This window comes from Myripristis murdjan, chromosome 8 (assembly GCF_902150065.1).
Source record: "Myripristis murdjan chromosome 8, fMyrMur1.1, whole genome shotgun sequence".
In the NCBI taxonomy this organism is placed as follows: Eukaryota; Metazoa; Chordata; class Actinopteri; order Holocentriformes; family Holocentridae; genus Myripristis; species Myripristis murdjan.
The window spans coordinates 8077501-8099276 of NC_043987.1; the positions used below are offsets into that span (position 1 = coordinate 8077501).

The following is a 21776-nucleotide window of genomic DNA, read 5'->3' on the forward strand; positions in this document are numbered from 1 at the left end:
TCACTCTGTCCAATCTCTCTTATCTTTATTCTGCCTCTCGCTTTCATTTTTTCCCCTCCTGTACTCCCTCTCCTCTGCATCTAGTTCCTCTCCTCTCCTCCTCGCCTCATCTGCTCCCTCTCCTCCTCCTCCTCCTCCTCCCTAATGAATAGAGAGATTACTGATATAATGGAGGCTAGAAAGCAGGAGAAATTGGATAGCTTTACTACAAGCCCAGTGCTACAGGGGAGAGGAAACATTACATGGAGAATTGTTGAGGTGGGGAAAAGTAATGGTGTGTGTGTGTGTGTGTGTGTGTGTGTGTGTGTGTGTGTGTGTGTGTGTGTGTGGGGTGGGCACACGTTCATTCAGGGTTGTTTAGGGTCACTTTCCAGTGTACACTCAAATCTGTGTCCGTATCCTAGCAACGCCCTATCAGTTCCACCTGTTCCGCGGGCGTCAGCCAAAACATGCACGCACTTGCATACGTAGACACACACACACACACACACACACAAAATCTACTGTCCTGTCTGCATCCTGTCTCTGTACAAAGGCTTAAAGATGCCAGCCAATGCATATCTGTGTCACTATCTATTTGAGTTACGCATGTCCTTTATCAATGTTGTCTTCATCTTTTTATTGATTTTTATGCAAAGTCATTGCAGTACTTAACCTAAACTTAATTGTAACCCGAACATAAATTGCTGCACCGAAAATAGTCTTTCTAAAGTATGCGCTGACAGTGCATCCACTGATGGATTTTCCTCAACTAACTTTGATAGGATGTTTGATCTTCATTGGGATGGACAGAGAGAAACAAAGGGGGAACACACATACATGAGCACACACACACACACACACACACACACACACACACACAGATACATAACGCACAAATAGCCAGTGATGAACGCATGTACTTGAACAGCAGAAGCACAATGGCAATTAATTAAATGGCACTAAGTGAATAGACTACAGTATTTTCACAGTGGTGATTTTTCATTTTGCCTGTTTAGAGCAGTAATTAAAAATCTGTGCTTCAACTGAATTGGATTTAATGAATCTTTGAGAAGATCTAAATCTAATTGCTCTAATGCTTTAAAGCTACAAGGAAAGATTTTCTATGTAAAAATTCACTCCCCTTATCAGCCTAAATTACAAAATGGGGCTGCCGCAGAGAAGACTGTCTCATCACCACTAATTGAGATACCGTAGAGTTCAAATTGAAAATATGACTTTGAAATATTGATCACTGGCGAGATATGTAGTGGCCACCAAACGTAACCTCAGTCAGTGTGGAGAGCTGAGAGTGGGCAAAGTGGACCACTCAGCCTCTTAACAACCGGCGTGTGAGACTCTCTTTGAGTTCCACATTGTGTTATGAGCACACACAGATTGAGTCGACACATGGCTAAGCGGGCAGAAGCGCACCATTTGAGATTGTTCTTATCACGAAGTAGCTGGGTGGTTTGGGGTCCAGGAGAAGGCCGATGAGCCGTAAACTGACAGCAAACCATTTCACGCTTTTGCTGGCGACTCACCCATGCTCACAGACACTTGTCTGATAAAACCTGTAACAACAATAAATGTAATTTTCTTTCTTCCAACAAATAAATAAGTTGAAAGCGCGTGTGGTGTATTTGATATTATGAAATTGTTTCTGGCACCATATTTCCATTGTTCTGCTCGTGAGGTCCTGATATTGGAGAACTGCTAAAGCATCATATCTCGTTTCTCTGGTGCTAACTCGCGTATGGCTCAACTCAGCAGGGTGAGCCTCCTCCTTAGTCTGAAAATGTTGTTACTCTGTTACACAGGTCTGTGTGGTGTGGCCGTTTTTCTTTTCTCAAGGCTGCAAGCAGGCATGGGCGCTCGTGTTGGAATGCACATTCATGGTGTGAACGTAATAGGAATTTGAACTGCATGTGTTGTGGCACAGGGGTTTGGACTTCATTCTAAGAGATGTTCCCTTTGGGACCCTGTGCTAAGTATTAAACTGTTTAGATGGTTTCATTCGCAAACAGTGATAAAATTGATTAAAAAAATATTAAATTAATCACCCATATTATTTTACATACATACTTCCACTTAAATTATAGCAGGGTTAAACTATTCCTCTTTTGGGATGCTATTTGATAAATCTCGCCATAGCTGATGTTGTTGGTGTCACACTCCAACAACATTTATGGAAATGTTTTATAAAGTTTCCCAGTTAGAGTTCCACAGTTCTGTTGACTGGCAACAAATATTGTTGGCTCAGGGGTGTACACCACAAAAAAGCAGTGAGAGTGGGCAGGTGAGGCCTTATTAAAAACAATAGGCCTGTCCAGAGCTCTACTCTGCTACTTGCACAAGTCTGTTGATGAGGATGGAGATGACTGGCTGAAATAATGTGGGATTGATCGAAAGGTAAGTGTAAAAGACCATACCAGTGATTCTGCATATTTAGAGCAGTATCTACAAATTGTATATACTTCATGTTTCTGCTAATCTTGTCACAAAGTTAGCAGTCATATTTTAGACTCTAATATCTAATACTCTATATCATTTTTCCTCCTTTTTTCCCAGTTGTTGGTTTCCATTCATTCCACTATGATATGAAAATGAACTTTCAGAGACTTCAAACTTTCTTCACACCAGTATTCAATCACTGTAACAGAGTCCTCCATGTTAGTTTTTCTCAGGCGTCCCCAGGTTTGCTTCACAGAGAATTATCAGTTCTGTGCTTTATGAATGATGACAATATTTGAAATCAGTGGCATGCTCCTTTAAGTGTAGCAGTGTTTGTGTAACTTATAAGTGGCCATCACACGGCTCAGTAACCGAGGTTTTGATCTGGAGTTGCTCATGTTGTGTGTCTGTACATACATGCATATTTAGACTGAGAATGCTTGCATGCATGAACAAGGAACACACCTAGGATGCACTCCTGTACTTTACCAAGTTAGTAAGTAGAGTCAGCTTCGGTTGTTGCTACCTGTTTCCAGCAGGACTCGCTGCGACTAGTTGTTAAGGATTGTATTAAATGTGGACTTGACTGGATTAAGTTCTAAAATAAGGAGTGACAACCTTATTTAGCCCTAATGCGAATGAGGCTTTAGAGGTTGCTGCTTCTGGGACACCAGAATATACTGCTGAGCCTTTGGAAAGCCTGTTTCAGTAAAAAACTGTGTGATAGCAGCTTTCCAACCAGTAATCTCACTGACACACTCTCATCCACTCTTCTATCTTCGAGCATCCAACACAGGTTTCTACATAGTTACATCCGAGTTACATCAGATCCTCTGGCTGGTGCCGTAAATACTATTTACTTTGCTGGTTTGTGCGACGAGATAACGGAGCACAAAAAGTGAGGGAATTACACTGAATGAGCGAGAAAAGAGAGAAAAATCTACTGTAAATAAGAGGGAAGGAAGAGTGAAATCTTCCACTCTGTGTATGTGTGTGTGTGTGTGTGTGTGTCTATCTTTTCAAGATAAATGGGTGCATAGTGCAGAATGGGCTGCTGTCTAAAAGAGCAGCCTAGGCATTCGTATTGATTCCTGCACTTCTTTCTCTGCTGTAGTTCCCTATAATTGGGCTCTGCCCTGCATTGTGTGTGTGTGTGTGTGTGTGTGTTGAGTGTGTGCATGTTTGGTTTTGTGCATGTGTAAAAGTAACATCTCTGCGCCTATTTATCCTATTGTGTGTGTGCGTGTCTGCGTGCGTGCAGGTGTGTATGCGCATGTGTATGTGTAAAGGTGGTATTGATCGTCCCTCCTCCTGGAGGTTGTTGACACCTGAAGAGATGATCAATCTTCCAATCAAATGGCTTACTACCACTCATCTGGTTGCTTGCAGGCCTATCAGTTTATTTTAATGACAAAGCTCACTCAATCCCTTTATCTCTCTCCGATTTCATCAGGCTGTGTGTGTGTGTGTGTGTGTGTGTGTGTGTGTGTGTGTGTGCGTGTGTGCGTGAATTTCTCACCCATTTTCCCCAACAGCAATTTGACAGGGACATGCCAGCACCATGAAATGCCACTGCACACACACACACACACACACACACACACACACACACACACACACACACACACACAGCTTTTTTATTGTACTTGTCTATTCTCATTTCCTCTGACCTCTGTGTGACTTCACGTCATCAGTGGTCTAGACCGCTGCTTCTGTGTGTGTGGGTGCATCAGCATCATCAACATCATCACCATCATTCTAAGCAAACTGATCTTATTTATTAATAAAGTGACATGAGAAATGCTATTAAAACATCTAGCAAAATATATGTTGATTTGCATTAAAGAGCAACTAAAGTGCCAACCCAGATCAGTGTGAAGCCTGACTTCTAATGGTGAAAAGTAGGCTGCCTGGTCTTTGGTGATGCTTGATGTGATGTCATCACCCATAGAGAACAACAGGTGTCAAGACCACACACCCTACTTTTCACCACGAGAGGCCGGAGTTCACACAGATTTGGGTTTGGGGTTTAGTTAAAGCAGCACCAGATATGTTTTTTTTTTTTTTTAAATATAAAAATATAGCTGTTAGTTAGTACTGTCATGCATTATTCGTATTTACAGTAACTGTATCTTCTGTTCAACTAACTACGATATCTTATACTGCGTTGTCAGAATGGGCGGGGCTTAAACTGTAAAATCTGCATGGCCTAATCAGAAGTTGATATTTTAATCCTGAAACGGATATGAGTTGATCAGAAGTTGCTACATTCATTGTTTATTCGAAAACTATTCACAGACCAGCGTCAGAACTGAGCTTCAGATCAATGTTTTTGATCCCAAGCATAGAACGATGAACTTATCAATAAAGTAGCAGTATTTAGAAGTGTGAAATAAAACACAGAAACTAGAGTTTTCTCACCTTCTCTTCTCTTCTTCTGCCAGTTCAGCTTCATTAGTTTATCCCTAAACACTGAAAAAAGGGAATTATGTCTTTGGCCAATATTTCAGTTTCACATTTTATACTAATTAAATTCAAAATTCAAGTTAGTTAAAAAAAATGCTTTTTCACTTTGCATACACCAGAGGCATGGACATTTTTGCGAAGTCTTTACCATCCACAGGAAGTGAGAAATTGAGACAAAAAGGGAAAAACACAGTATCACCATTAAAACGACGGGCATTGGTGACTTACATTTGGTTTCTGGTGCTGTAATGTTGTTTCCGGGTATAATTCTGTTTTTCTGTGTCTCCAACCCAGTGAATAGCAGGTAAACACAGGTGTTACTAATGGCATTAATGAAGATTCTCCTCCATTTAGGTCTCACCGAGCGATTCCAGTGAGCCAGCGTGAACCACACAGGAACCTGGCTCTGTGTGGACCGAAATGCAACAGAACCTAATTAATGCCATTAGTAACACCTGCACCTGTGTTTACCTGCTATTTCGGGTTAAAACGGCTGCTGTGGAAAAAAAGGACTATTAAACGCCGTGGTAGCTGTGTCAGGCATATCACGCAGTGATTCCGCTCATTTGTTTTCAGCCAGTTAGCCACTGAATAACATAAATAACACCATCAAACACTAAAACAGCACCAGAAACAACGGTTATGTCACCAGTCGCTGCTTTTAAACTGTGTTAATGTGGTTTCAGCTGGAATTTTGCTTTAAAGAAACACTATATAGCCTTACCAGTGGTTTGATTTTTTTGTCAGTTGAGTATAAAGGATGTGCGCCTTTTAGGTTTGAAATACCAAAGTGTGTTTTGAGAGCTACACTCACCTTCTGCCCCACAGAGGCAGGCCACAAAGAACAATATTTCTTCCTCAGATTCACACAGCTGCATCTCGCCGCCACTGGGAGCCGCCACGGCGAGAGCTGACCTTGTGCAGCTCCAGCTATGCGAATATAGACCAGAGCCTCGGAGCGCGGCGGTGACACACAGACAGACAGCCAACCGGTCAACCAGCCAGGAAGCACAGACAGAGAGAAATGGAATGAAGTAGAGGAGGGAGAAAAGAAACGCCGTCTCTCCCTTGTTTTACACGACGACTGACAGAAGCAGAGAGAGAGACAGAGTGGAGAAGGGCGCCACTGATTAATGTGGAGGCTGTGTGGTCCTAAGAATATCTTCCCACTGCCCTCCATCTTAGCTAATGTGACCTGCCATGTGGGTCACTCATTACTGTGTGTGTGTGTGTGCGTGCATGTGTGCGTGTGTGTGTGTGAATCAGTAGTGTGGCTTTCCTCTCCCTTTGGGTTCTCACTCTCAGTCATCTCCTTTTGATTTCTTTTTTTTTTCTTTTTTTACACTCATACCGTGTACCCTAGTGTGTGTGTTGCTTTGTGTGCATGCATTTACACACTGTTTTCAGTTTGATTTGGTTGAAGCCTCACCATAAACAACATGGTGTCCTGATTTTTCGGATTCTGTGGGTTGTAAGGGCATGATTATATATCTCTCTCAATATTTTTTCTTATTACAGAATGATCACATCAGCAATATTTTCATGTGAAAATGCACCCTACAAAGTCAAACCATTATTTTGTCCCACTGAAACTGCACAATGCTGCTAAACAGAATAAATTGTTGATAATTGATGTTGAAATGAAGTACAAATCAGTTTTTTTGTAGCCTGTTTTTCTTGCATATGTGTCTCATTAACCTGTCCTTAAAGGATTTGGGATCAGGACCCCTCAAAAATAAAATGTAGAGACTTCTTTTTAGCTCAGAATGCTGCAGATGAAAATTGAAAGTATTCACTAAATCTCAAGCTCCTGGCATCTGTGTACAGCATACACCAAACACACACTGTCCCACTGCAGCTGCTACAGTGTAATACCATATTAACCCTCACTTTAACCCCTAAACATTATCCAAAGCCTAACGTTAAAAAAAAAAAAAAAAAGACCAGGTCCTTTTCTGGTCAGTGCTTGGAAGGACGTTTGGACAGGTTAAACCTGGCATATGCGTGCACACACACACACACACAATACACCCACACAGAATACACCCACATACTTTATTGCTGGACCTATTGCTCGACTGTTTCAATAGATTTTTGTATCCTTGGGCATGACGCTTTGACTCTTGGCCCTTTCGCTTTTCATTTTTGGGATCTAATCTGAATCCAATCCTTGTGAATCGAATATGACTTTACAGTTTTCAGTACAAAAGACCAGACACGAAGAATGTGTGTGTGAATAGGAGGTGGTGAGATAGTACTACTAGTAGAGCGTAACTTGACTTTTTCTCATGCTAATGTAATTAAATTTCCCGTTTCCCTTTGTCTCTCTTTATCCTCTTCATTCTCTCCCTGCTCTGCTCCTTCCCTCCTTCATCCCCTCTTACCTAACTGCCTCCCCCACTGTTCTCTCTTCTTCTTCCTCTCCTCCTTTCTCCTCCTCAGGTATATGATGAATGTGACGTGGGACGGCAGAGACTTGTCGTTCACAGAGGACGGCTATCAGGAAAACCCCAAGCTGGTCGTCATTGTTCTCAATAAGGACAGAGAGTGGGAGAAGGTAGGAAATGACTGTTTTATCTCAATATCTGTGGGCACTGGGTATTGGTTTGAGTGTTTGTGTGTGTGTGTGTGTGTGTGTGTCACCTTTGTATGTGTGTTTGTGATATTTTTCTCTGTGTGCCTGTGTCCCTGTATTTGTATTGTATGTTTATTTTTGTGTTCACTCATATTAACCCTTTGAAACCTCAGCAAATTAACTGGATTTCTTAAAAAAAAAAAAAAAACATGGGAAAAAAAGATAATGAGCAAATTAGCAATGAATTACTTAAAAATCAACAAGAAATTTGGGGGAAAATGACAGAAAATTAGCAAAAGAATTACCAGATTACCAATTAGGAAAACATTACTGGAAAATTGGGAAAAAGAAATATTATTATTAGTAGTATTAGTATTAGTAGTAGTAGTAGTAGTAGTATCATTAATAATAATAATAATAATAATAATAATAATTGTTATAGATATACATTTTTTCATAATTAAAATACACCCCTCCCCCCAATAAAATCAAAAATAAAAAATAAAAAATGTACATGAAATTTACTAAAAATACCACCAAAATACCAATGAATAAGAGACAATGTGACTTTTGTTAATAACCCTAAGCCTAATAAAAAAAAAACCCACACACAGGCCCCTGGGGTTCAAAGCATTAAGTACAAGTACCTTTTTCTGTGCAAAAATATAGAAATTAAGCAAAATTTAGCAAATGTAAATTTAGCTGCTTTTATGTAATATTAATATAAACCAGAAATTAGTCAATCAATAACAAATTTATAAAAGCTGTTACATTGTTGTGCACTCGTCTGGTTTATATTAACCCAGGAAAAATTCTCTGTTGCTCAGAAATTCATGTGTTTTAAGTTTCCTGCAATTGCCAAAGTAGGTTTAAAAAAATGTAATAATTAACAGTGGAAGATGAAGAAGAACTGGGTAGTTAGCATGAGTTTGGCGATCTCTGGGAAGAGCAGTGCAGAAACACCACAGCGATGCAAAGTTAGCAGCAAAGATGTGAAAATGAAGCCAAACAAAAACAAAGCCTGGATGTCCAGGATTACCACTTTAAACAGTTTGCATTAACTCCAGCCAGGGAAACAAATGCCACTGCTGTCTTGCTGCATGCCACTAAGTTGATCAAAGAGCTCATTTACCAAAGAGTCAATGGATATCTTCAGCTGTTTAATGTTGAGGGGGTCCTATATAACCGGATGGCCGTTATAAATGGCTGAATGTTCTCGCCATTGTAATGGAGTTTAAATGGCAGCCATGCATCTTCATACCTACATCTAGCTTCCTCACACAGGCCTAAATTACCACCATACCTCACAGCTCAGAGAGAGAGAGAGAGAGACGGAGAGAAAGACAGAGAGGTGTGGCTAACGAGAGGGAGACAGACGGGAGCTGTCTCTCTCTCTTCTTGTTCACATTTCCCCCCATTTCCCCTGTCTTCCCACTTCTCATTCCATGTCCTTCCCTCTTCTTTCTTCACCTTTCCCCTCATACTTTCTCCCCTCCCTTCTCATTCTTTTCCTTTTTTCTGTTCTGTCCCTCTTCCATTGTTTTCTTCCTTCCTAACTTCCTTCCTTTTATCCTGCTGTTGTTCCTTCTTTTCTTCCCTCCCTCCTTCTGTTTCTGACGTTCCTGCTTTGACGTACCTCCATTTTCTTTCCTTGCTTCCTTGCTTGCTTCCTTCATTTGTTTCTCCTTCCTTCCTTCCTTCGCTACAACTTTATTCCTTTCATTTACTCCCACCATTCCACCCTCCGTTCCTTTCGTCTTCCTCAGTCACTCCCTACTCTTCCCCTTTCTGCTTTTCCTTCTCCTTGCTTTTTTCAGTACCTGTTTTCCTCCCCTCCCCCTTCCTCCCATCTTCCTTTCCTCCTTTCTCTCCATGCTTGTGTCATTCCTTCCCTTCTTCATTTTGTCTCTACTTCTGTCTTTTCGGTTTGTCTTTCTTTCTCCTTCCTTGTTGCCCTCCCTTCTTCACTTCCTCCCTCTCTCCTGTCCTTTCTCCATGCCTCCCTATGTTTTCTCCTGTTTTTCTATGTTGTCTTGTCCCCCTATCCTCCCCTCTGCTCTTCCCCTCCTTCCTTTCTTCTCTCTCACTTCCCTCCCTAGAATTCTTAGCGCTCCTTATATCCCTTATCGTCCATCTCCCCCTTTCCTCCCTCCTCTTAACCTCTTTCACTCCCTCTTTCCTTAAGCCAGTTAATCTGTACGCTCTGTCTGTCTTTAGGTGTGATTGCTGTCGAGGTCTCTGATAACACCTCAAACCACAGTTAATCAAAACCTGAGCCCTCTGTTATTGGGGTGGCAAGGGGCCACTGCTCTTTTGTGTGTGTGCGTGTGTGTGTGCGCGCGTGCGTGTGTGTTTACCCTTCCACACAGCTTATTGACAGAAACACTATTCTCTAGTCGCGCCGTTGACCAGTGTGAGACACATGGTTTTTATTCAGGTCACATCCATGTGTATGTGTGTGTTTGTGTTAGGTTTAGTTTGCCGCAATCCATGCAGTCTCCACCCAATCTCTGAGACACACACACACACACACACACACACACACACACACACACACACACATTTGTGATACCCTTTGTTGTGTGCTGCTGAGGGGAGGTAGAGTGTGTTGTTGTAAACAGGGAGTCTGTGAAATTGATCAGTACCACCTCGCTGTGGTGCAGAGAATGAGAGAGAGAGAGAGAGAGAGAGAGAGAGAGAGATTGAAAGCAAGAGGGAGAAGGAGACCCAAAGTGGAAACATAATTGGGAGCTACTCAGTCTCTTGCTCTGTGTTTCTCTCTCTCTCTCTCTCTCTCTCTCTCTCTCTCTCTCTCTCTCTCTCTCTCTCTCTGTGGCGCAGCCGTCCCACCCATGCACCACAAAATCAGCGGCAGAGAGACTTCCATGATGATCAAGAGATGAAAATTCAGTAACTGCACTAAAATATGGATATGCACTAAAAATATAAAACATGTCCCCATGGGGTGCACAGGGAAGAGACAGGGAGAGAGAGGAGGAGAGCACTGTGATGGAGGGGGAGTGAGACAAGCAAGAAGGAAGAATGGAGGAAGAAAGAGGGAAGAAAGAGACAGATGGGATTAGATTGGGACAGAAAATGAGCAAGAGAAAGAGAAAAGAGAGAGAGAGAAAGAGAAGAAAGGTGGGAGGGGTGGAAAAGAAGCTGGGCCACCAGGATATGCTTGTTTTCTCTTTTTCGCCCACTACAGGTGTTTAGCGCTCAAGCCTTCATCGCATGCACACCTGCTGTTCTCTGCACCACACACACACACACACACACACACACACACACACAGTTGGTTAGATGGTATATTTTAGTTTTGGGAGAGCTTCTGAGGGCTTCGGGCTGTTTTATTTAAAATCCCTACTCCTGTCTGAGATCTCTATGGTGTCAGGATGTTGTCTTTGTGTGTGTGTCTGTGCGTCTGTGTGTCTGTGTGTGTGGAATTATGTCCATGAGATGTTGTCCTCTTCAAAAACAGACCCGAGTTAGACTACTCAGACTATCAGAAGACTAGATTAAGTGTGGCGTTAGGTGGTGTTATTATAGATTAGGCATTTTCCTGTGCAGTTTTTGTGCTGTAAAACACAGACCACAGAGACCAGACGGATGGATTGAAGTGATAACGAGTGCAATGTGTGTGGTTTCCCACATGTGAGGTAACTGAGTATGCATCATACACATGGCCTAGGGTTTGGACTTCCGATTCTTGACATCCAGTCATCCCAGGCTGCATGAAATGACAAAGTCTCAATGTGCATAAATCACAATTAGGTCGTGTTGATATCTGCTTTCCAAACCACTTGGGGTAGTGCCGAGCTTGTAGTTATGTAGGAATTGCCTGTAGTCTGGACATTATTAGACAGCTCAAAAATGCATTCACCAGCAAAACGTCAAGAAATTGCACCAATGACATGTTACATTCCTTGCAAAAAAAAAAAAAAGATGGAAGATGGTGGTTGTAGGTGGCGTTCAGATTGCAGAGCATTTTCCACCTGACATCTGCTATCCACCTCACCAGAGTTATGCTTTTGCAACAAGCTTGTGGCAGGAGCGGAGCAGAGATTTGGGCAATGACATGGGGCTTGAGTGTGGAGCAGATCCACTCAAGATAAACCTTTTTTCAGCTCAATCTACGCTATAAATAAGAAATATTAGAAGAGATTTTCCTTAAGAAATGATGCATCTCTAAAATGCATAGATTTCCCAAGCTTTGCACGTCTGCTCTGGAGGTTCGGAGCAGCGACATAAAATTATTTAGCGTTTTTCAACGACCATGTAGAACAGACGGTGTGTTTATTGTGTCAGTCTCCTTGTCATGAAACAGGGATTTAGCATATTTAAGCATATTTAACTGACATCGTAACATAGTGTCCCAAAGAGTGCTTGATGTCATTGCTGTACTTTTAAAACTCAACGGTGTAAGGACTGGTGCAGAGAACTTTCAAGTAGGACACGGGATGTGTTGGGCGTTATGACTGTGTTTGCCTTAGGCCCCAAAATCACTAAGTCCGCCCCTAGCCAGTGCTGCAGGCAGAATCTCTCTATAGGAAATAATGGCGTTTTTGCAAAAAAAGCTCTCAGCAGTCTGATAGGGTGTGGAGCAGTGCTGACATCAGGTGTTAGACCGCTTTGTGCATGGATTTGGCTGTACAGTCTCCTGGACTGTACAGCCAAAACAAATGAGCACTGGCAGGATCTATATGGACAACCACGGCTGCTTGTTTGAACACACACATGAATGATGAGTGTTATGATGGTGAAGGTGGGGCTCCAAATCTACACATTTGGGATTCATGAATGAGCGTTTGGAAATTGTGAATCAAACTGGAATCTGTGAAGTTGTGTCCTGTATTGTCCCATCAATGCAGATTATGTCCCCATAGCCTCCTCTCCACCAAAACAGCTGCACACGAGTCACATTCAAGGCACACCTCAACTGCTGCCTTCTCACTGGCCCTACCTATTACCTAATATTTTTGATAAAGTTAAAAAGGAGACATTCTTGCAGGAAAGCCATGCTAATGTCAGAAACGCCGGGTTGCATTTGTTTTCAAGTATTGCACAGAATAATGAAATCCAGCTGTGATCTGATCACACAGATAACATTTTACTGTCCACTAAATGTGGATGCCAATGGCTGAATTCCAATTTTCGAGGTCTCATGGAAACACCAGTGTAACTGTAGCCATGGATGTGCTGAAGCATAGGCTACGGTTACACTTTTTAATGCAGCTTTTATCTGGTTTCTACTGCTGGGTTATGCTAGGCTGCTTTAAATAACAGGTCTGGACGATGGCAAATAAAGTGAATCTTGTATCTTGGACGCATATAAATTGGATATTGTTTGCACTAGGCACAGAACGATCATATCACTTGCTGTGGCGGCATAGCTTGCATTGAAATTCCAGTGCTTGTCTAGATGTAATCGGACATCTGAAAACACACTCACTGGGGGAAAAATAAGAGTCATCATGACATGAACACGGGAGCACAGAGAATGAATTGCCCCCAGTGGAGACGAGGCCATAGCTGTTTTGTTATCACTGGAAAATTGAGAAACCAGTCAGCATCTGTGAAATTATGCACAATGTGGGAGCACCAGTGCTGACTATGTTTGCATCTCCACTTCCTCCCGTCCATCCAAACAGCTGATGTATGCAAGAGCTCAAGTGCATTACAGGCCCTCCGCTGCTGACTCTTTGTGTGGGCCTCGACCTCTCAGGACATTTAACAAATGATGATGAATTTTTCCCCCCCCCGTTATATTAAGAAATTCAAACTCCGGTCCAATCATAAATGTTACACTGACTTGTAAAAATGTGGCCGCAAGTCTAATGTGGCCTTGTGTCATCAGTTGTTTGAAGTTTGCATGAAAATATAGTAGTCTAACCACAGCCATAAAAGCTTCACTGCTGTTGAGGTCCACACTTTCCTTTTTCTAATGGGTCTCCATATCACAAAACTAGTAATGTGCTCTAATGAGACTGAGTCCTGAGGAAACATTAAATTAAATTCATTCAGTCTGGCTCTCCAACTGAACAAGTCAAAGAAGCCCTGCTTGACTGAGGGGATATAAACCAGATTGCAGACTTTTGCAGACTTTTATTTCCTTTTGTTGCTTTGTGTAATTCTATAAAACATATTGCACAGATCATAAGAAGGCCCGCTGTTTAATTTAACGGTGATAAGGAGCCGGACTCATTTCGCTGCGGAAGACCACGAGTCTGTTAAACATGCCCTCCTCTCCATATGGTTAATAGATGTAAATGAGACACTTTCAACTTCAATTTAGCTTGTACTTTGTGTTGTGTGGTAAATGCGATGACCCCAGGACATGAAACTCAATCAGAACACATTGCATTCAAAGTCTTGTCCTAATTCCTGAAAGCCCTAATGAAATAATTAAGGTTTCATCCAGTAGAAGTGACCAACATAAACACAAACTCCTGAAAGGGATTTATTGACACATGATAGTATGATTTACTCACGACTAGTAATATTGGTTTCTGGGACATTATATCCAGATTGAGGTGCTTCTCATCGTCAGAATTGTGGCCAAATGTCTGAGTGAGCAGATTGTTAAATGAATAGCAGTCAACTGGGGAGCTAATGGCTAACATTTCAAAGCACAAAATACTTTTCAAACCATCCACAACGAAATGCAGCAATAATTTATCCCAGTGCTACATTTTTTTTTTGTGAGCGGTGTGGACCAAAACCTGGATGTTCACAGGATGTACGAATTATATCTTTGTTCTTGCACGCCGCTTTTAGGTGAAAACTTTCACCGTCTCACAATAGAAAGATGATTTGTGTTTCACTGATAAAAAAGACAAGAAAGGAGAAAGAAATGAAGAGGTGGATTTGAATATTGAAATAGCCTGGGACTATAATTTGAAACTATTTTCTTCACGGTGCATTACAGCACAAGTTTTCCCTCGTTGAACTTTTCCAGCTAGCAGAGCTGATTGGCAGAGTGATGCATGAGCAAGTGTCCAGCGTGTGTAATACACTGGCATTCTTCAATAAGCAAATAGTTCCAAGATAAATCATCTCTCTAATGTGATCATTAAGCATTGGAATAAATTATTGATGTTGCATTTTTTAAATTTAAATGTTAGTCAACAGATTCAGCTAATAGTTCATTTTCACTGAGCTACCTGCTTGCTCAGCCCACAGGAATTGCCTGTGCAGAATAATGTCCGTGCACTCATTTGACTAGTAACAAGTAAATCTTACCTCCTAATGTCAGTAAGTCTGAGGCATCATTTTAGAGTTAGACGTTAGAGCTTTAGGTTTCATGACTCCTGGGCCAATGAGCACCATTCCAAAGCACACAGCAGCCAATTTAAAAACAAAGTTGTTTTCCATTATTTCATGGTGGGTGAAACTCTGTGTGGAAATGCGAGGCTCCGAAACCGATGACGTGACGGAACTGAAAATGAATTTTCTCACCGCGCGCTCTGACTTACAGTATAACCTCACCGGCTGAGTGAGAAGAGTGTATTTACCGATCAGGACCAGAACATTCTGTTTTATTCCTGCTGTGTAGATGGAGTGTGTAAATTGCCTCAGGAACTGCTGTGGTGTTAGCACCCAGTTCACAAAATAATTATTACAGACAGCATGGGATTTGTGCTTGGAGAATCACAATATGGAGAACAAACGCGCACACACTCAAAGGCTCACACACACACAAACACACACACATGCACGCGTCTACACGTATACACAGAGACACGCACGTGCATTTACGATCCAGACGTCACTATTCTCCGCTTGACTTCAACTCTTAATAAGAGCTTTTCCAAAATGAAAAAAAAGATGTCTAAATCCATGGATGCAGATGTCTCTCTCTCCCTCTCTATCTTTCTGTTCTCATTTCTCTCTCTCTCTCTCTCTCACACACACACACACAGGCACATCCGCACACACACACACATACAAACGCAAAAACACAGAGAGAGAGGGGGAGAGGGAGAGCAGAATTCATTTTCTCAACATAATTTTGTCTGACAGGAGTGACAGATAGTGTTTTATGACTGAATGGGTTTCTCCACACTATTAGGAACTCATTCTCCCATAATGCAACTTGCCACAAAGATAACTCTCCCAGAGAGACTGGCAGAGAGAAGGTGCTCGCTGACCCTGTTTTCTTTACTCCTCTATCATCCCGTTTTTGTGTTTCACCTTGACTGGTTTTTTGTTGACTGTATAGCTCTTGAATGTGTGCACATCTGTGTGTGTGTGTGTGTGTGTGTGTGTGTGAGATGTGTGCGGGTCAGAATGTCAGATTGCCTCTTTTCGGGGAATTAATCACAGGGCAAAAACCCATCTAACCGAGTCAAATGCAACCAGTGAGAGAGAGAGAGAGAAAGAGAGACATCAAGACGAAAGAGAGAGAGAGAGAGAGAGAGAGAGAGAGGGAGATAAACTGCAAGGAAAGAGAAAGACGGGAGACGGAGCCTCGCACAACCAGAATAAAGAAGAGAGAATGAGGGGACAAAAGAAAGAGGGGAAAACAAATGAAAAGAAAGAGGGAGAGAGGTTGTGACAGATGGAGAGAGAGCGAGAAGTGGCTCTTCGGGGGCAGCGTGTCATGTCATCGCCGAGCCGCTTTAAATCCGTCGCAGGGTGATGATGCGATAGGATTGGCGCCATGGGATGTTATTATGCGCTAATCCTGTGGGCCCTATCTCTGTAACCTCCCGCTGGCCCTGCTGTCACGGGCACACTCACACACACACACACACACACATCCCTTTTTCTCGCTACATCTTGTGTGTGTAATAACCTTTTTTTTTTTTTTTTTTTTTTTTCATGGGGAAACTCAGTGTTCTGCTGCGTGGCCAGTCGATAGAGAGAATCCTCTCTCCTCTCTCCGCATTAATTTATAACCCCTTTTTCTTTAATTAGAGAGAGAGAGAGAGAGAGGGAGAGTAAGGGAGGAGAGTAGGAGGACAGGAAATAAGACAAGCTGCTGAAGTCAGCTCCTTCCCCTCGTCCTCCGTCCCTCTCCTGCGCAGAAGATTTATCTCTCCTCAGAGTTTATCGATTCATCCGAATAAATCAGCTGATATCGATGACGACACGGGTCCAGATGATGTGGACGGACGACCCGTGTGTGTTTGTTTGAGGTTGTCACCCCTGCTGGCGATGTTTTCCGCTCTATCTAAAGTCTGTGAGTTTCGGTGTCGTGTGTGTGCATATCTAAATGTGCTACAAGGAGCACTGCAGTTGTTTGCACTACAGGGCAAATGTGATTTTTTTTTCTTTCTTCTCAAATCCAACTATCCAAAAATGCAAGTTAGAGGTGGCCAGATCAGATTTTTTTTTTTTTTTAATGCATTTAAGTATTTACTTATTATGTATTTTGTATTTTGATGCTATGCACATTTGCTCTTATGTCCACATAGGTTGCCATACATTGCAAAAAAAAAAAAAAAAAAAAAAAAAGTCCACTTTTTCTTGAATCCAGCATTTTCTTGATGCTAGTGCACTTATCTGCCTTGTTTTGCATCGTTTCAACATATTTATGCTTTCTCCCAGAAAGATCCCTGAAACAAGTGAAACTGCATTGGAAACAAGAGACTCTCTCGTCCCGCTGGCAGATTTGTTCCTTGTTTGAAGAAAACCAAGATTTTAAGTACATGAGGCTAAATTCTTTCATTTTTGCGGAGCAGTAACAATGCAGGCATGCCCACACTGACAAGTGTTTTGATGCCTTTCAGTCTTTTGACAACTGACAATCTGTTGCATGTCAAGAAATGTGATTTGAATAGAGCTTGAAACCACATACAAATGTGTTTTGCATCTGATTAGGGAAAAAAAAAAAAAGTCACATTTGCCACATGACCCCAGAAAATCAATCTGTCTCAAATAAGATTTGCAAAAAAAAAAAAAAAAAAAAAAAAAAAATGGATTTGTGCTGCTTGTGTGAGCATAGCCTTAAAATAGCCTGAAATGAAAACAAAAATTAAATATATATATTTAAGTGGGATTGACTGCATAGTCTTGAAAATTTATGTAACAAAATGTGCTGTAGATTTTTGCCCTTTCTCTCTCTCTCTCTCTCTCTCTCCCTCTCTCTCTCTCTCTCTCTCTCTCTCTCTCTCTCTCTCTCTCTCTCTCTCCCTCTCTCTCTCTCTCTCTCTCTCTCTCTCTCTCTCTCTCTCTCTCTTACATTCCCTTAATTTCACTGATGGGAGTCCAGTCTTATTTATTTTGGAAAGAATTCCCATTATTCCACGCATTATGAATCCCTGCACACACACACACACACACACACACACACATTCACTCACTCGCACACTCACTCACTTGTGAAATGCAAAACAGCTGGGGTTAGACAGATAGACAAACGTGTTCCTTCCCTGGAGACTTAAGGTGGCACACACACACACACACACACACACACACACACACACACACAAAACACAGACATGCACCTCCGTGACCGCTCCCCACACCCCAACACAACACACATGCACACCCAGGGCCGACAGCAGAGTGAGCTGTTGCCAGTGGAGCAGAGAGTGAGAGCAAAGAGAAGACTCTAATCCCTGTCAGAGGAGAGAAAACCACTCAAAGCAAAACAATTAAAATGCTAATTTCACTTCCTCCTCTCTGCTTGCCTGTTAATGACTTAGCCAGGCATGCAGGCTGCGCAAACACTGAATGTGTGTGTGTGTGTGTGTGTGTGTGTGTGTTTGTTTACTATCATTAACAACTACTATGCTATGACTCCAGGGTCAAAGGGTTGACATGCACTTGTATGTGTTAGTGTCCGTGTGTGTGTATGTGTGTGTGTGTGTACATGTGTATACAGTCACGCTTAATGTTCTCAGATTCTGTTCTATTGTGTTCTATTCTATTCACACACACACACACACACACACACACACACACAAACATTTTCACAGCTTTTGAAGCTGCATCTTATTGTGTGTGTTACAGTTAACTGATTTGCAGATCCACCGTCATGCAAGAGTCCGGCGCTCACATGTTACTTCATCCCTCTTTCCCTCCATCCCTCTCTCCATTCATCTCCATCTATCCATCCATCTCCCCAACTCTAAAGTCTTCCTGTGTGGGGTGAATAGCCAGGGACCAAAAACATATACATTTCTCTCTCTCTCTCTCTCTCTCTCTCTCTCTCTCTCTCTCTCTCTCTCTCTCTCTCTCTTTCTCTATGTGCTTGTCTCTGTGTGTGTGTATTATGTGTATTATGTGTATTATTTGTATTATGTGTATTTGTGTGAGTCTGTTGTTGCTCCAGTATTTTTTTCTCATATAGATGCAGGGTTCAAAGGCACTTTAGACGTAAAGTCCACTCTGCTGTAGTGTCCACCAAGAGAGAGCGAGAGAGTAGTTGTGTGTGTGAGTATGTGTGTGTGTGTGTGTGTGTGTGTGTGTGTGTTAGGGTGAAATGAAGGGAGAGAGTGAGTGAGGTTTTTCCATTTTCTGTCTCCTGTAACATTAAGAATTGATGGTTGAGTAAAACCTCGCTGCCAGCCGCTGTCTCTCTCTCTTTCAGTCTTGCTGTCTGACACACAGAAGTGTAAACACACACACACACACACACACAGGTACGGTATGGGTAGATAGAGAGCCATAGGGGAAGCAGAGACATTGCAGCTCCAAAAACCTGCTGAATTATTAACTAAGCCACAGCACTGTCACCCTCTCTCTCTCTCTCTCTCTCTCTCTCTCTCAAATGTGTTTACATTCATAACCATATATCCCTGTGTGTGTTTTGTCATGCATCCCCTCGCACCATGCTTTTAATCTGCCGCTGCTGTAGCACACCTAATCCCTGCATTCAGCCTCTCGTGTCCTGTAAACAACGCAGTGCAAGACTTTGCTGCTGTCTGGATGTTGGTATGTGTGTGTGTCTGTGCCCAGTAACATGTCTAACATTGTGCACCTCTACATATCTAATCCTATGCCCATCCTTCTTCTGCCCCCCAGTTAGAGATTATATGAAGGTTATATAAGGACTAAGGCCTCTTTACGTAAAGAAAAAGAGAATGAATGAATGCTTTCCTCAGAGGAGGGCTAATGTTGCTCGACTGGCAGACGTTGTTCTCCCCAGGGCTTCAAACCATTTCAAGGAGTGGAAAAGAAATCATGTATTCATATATTCAATCATATTCCATTTGTCCAGATCAGAAACATTACTCTGTACTCTGCATCGCTATTTTTTTTTTTTTTTTTTAATTCCGGCGTGACAAAAGTTGAAGTCATCTTCTAGGCTGTTTTTTTTTTCTGTTTGATCTCCAAACTGATGAAACTACCTTTAATTGGTAATGTAACATATGGTTGCTGTGAAAACATGTTCACACTTCTTTCTAATTATAAATACAATGATTTGAATGGTTAAATACTAGGTCTAATTACATGAAGTTGGTGTGCCTTTGTAGTCAAATGAGGTACAGTGTTTTTCTTTTTGAATAGCCTCTTCCAATCCGTTGAATAAGAAATGCAGCCTCAAAGAAACCGTGTTGTTTTTATGGCCCACAGTTCACCTATTTTTGTTATCGGTATTCTTCAAATGATTCAAGATAAGACTATATTTTACCATTTAAGAATACTTTAACAGCCAACGAAGCTCAAAGAAGAGAAATTCAGCGGAAACAACACGAGCATAGAACAAGAAAACTCTCGGCCTGTTGCCCTCCTTCAGTCAGAACAGCAGTTGTGCACTCAAACGCACAGTGTACATGTTAAAAGGTCAGGTCTCAGTGCACACACACTGTGTGTGTGTGTGTCTGTGCATGGGGGGAGTTCTTACCACCTTGCGCTCCTCTCCTGGTTGAGCAGTGTGGTGGAATGGGGGACAAAAGAGTGCTTGTGTTCTTCAGGCAGCTTGGCGTCTTGAAGTGTTTCCCTGAGGGTAGAAGTAGGCACTCCTCATGGAGGACAGGGGAAGGGTTCAGGCAGTTTTGTCAGCTTGTTTAAGTGTGCGTCTAGTGCAGCTGTGAAGAACGGGTCCTTCCACAGGGTGACCCACAAGCGGATCCTCAAGAGATGTAGGATGATGGGGCGGGAGTCACAAATGCATTCTTAATGACCCCCTCCATTTACGAATGTGTTTTTCTAATCTTTATGTCCCCTAAAATGTCTGACCCTGGCTGACTTGTATCTGTGCAAAGTTCACTACTACTGAAGGTAGCACTCCGATGACGACAACGCAGACTAACCCATTAAATTAGTTTTTTTCAGTGGACTCTAAATGCTCCTCACAATTTTGTATAGCGCATCTTTAATATGCAAATGCAGGAGCTAGCTGGGGCTAAACAATCGAAGCCAGATGTCGATACACCCAGTTACTTTATAAACTTCTCCTCTGTCCTCTTCTTCCATCCAGATGGGGAAGCTGGACAATCGCAGCCTGACATTGAAGTACCCGGTGTGGCCGCGCTTCAACTCATTCGGCGACGCCGAGCTGGACGACAACCATCTGTCCATCGTCACTTTGGAGGAGAAACCATTTGTTATTGTGGAGGACGTAGAGAGACTCACCGGCACCTGTATGAGGAACTCTGTGCCCTGCAGGAAGCATATCAAAGAGTAAGTCTATCTATCTATCTATCTATCTATCTATCTATCTATCTATCTATGTTATCATATACAGTGTAGTCAGTAGTAAAACCCCATTTGATGTGTGTGCCTGTAAACTGAATATACAGTACAAATTAAGTAAAAAAGTGAGATTTTCTCACTAGGTAATGGAGCAGAGATACCGTAAAATAAACTTGAAGTATCATGGAAATCCATCTCCATTTAATCTCTCTCTATCTAAAGCACGCACTGCAAAATACATCCATCTCGATAGGTTACTTAGTGTCGTTAAATGTTGTTTTTGCTCAAAATATTTGAAAAAAATTGGCCAGTGGGATGAAATGATCCCACTTGTTTCCAATGCAGGTTCACGTGTTTCAGAGACTGCTCAGGGAACAAGTATGAATGTGTTAAAATGAGGCCGAATAAGGCAGATCAGCCCACTAGGATCAAGAGAATGACCCTTGGATCATGGAAACACGTTGATTAATATCAGAAACAAGTGGGATTATCTCATCGCAATAACAGATTCTTTATTTTTGTTCTAAGAAAAACAAGATTTTAAGACTGAAAATGAGATTAAATAGACATTTTTGTTTTTGCAGCACAGAAATCACGTCATCTGTGATGGTCACCCTTTGCTACAGCACAGTCTCTCCTTCTCTCTCTCTGCAGTATTTTGATTGTTTTTTTTTCTTCTTAGCCATTAGCATTCACTGAGAACCAGGACAGCAAA

At 42.0% G+C, this 21776-nt stretch overlaps 1 protein-coding gene across 2 annotated transcripts in view; it reads left to right on the forward strand.

Annotated features, from left to right (window-relative positions):
• grin2aa (glutamate receptor, ionotropic, N-methyl D-aspartate 2A, a) overlaps positions 1-21776 on the forward strand; it is a 174680-nt gene that overhangs the window by 115039 nt on the left and 37865 nt on the right. For both annotated transcript variants that reach the window (XM_030058483.1, XM_030058484.1), the window contains exons 4-5: positions 7342-7456; positions 20847-21049. In XM_030058483.1, the coding sequence (XP_029914343.1) occupies positions 7342-7456; positions 20847-21049 (318 nt within the window). The remainder of the gene's footprint in view (positions 1-7341; positions 7457-20846; positions 21050-21776) is intronic.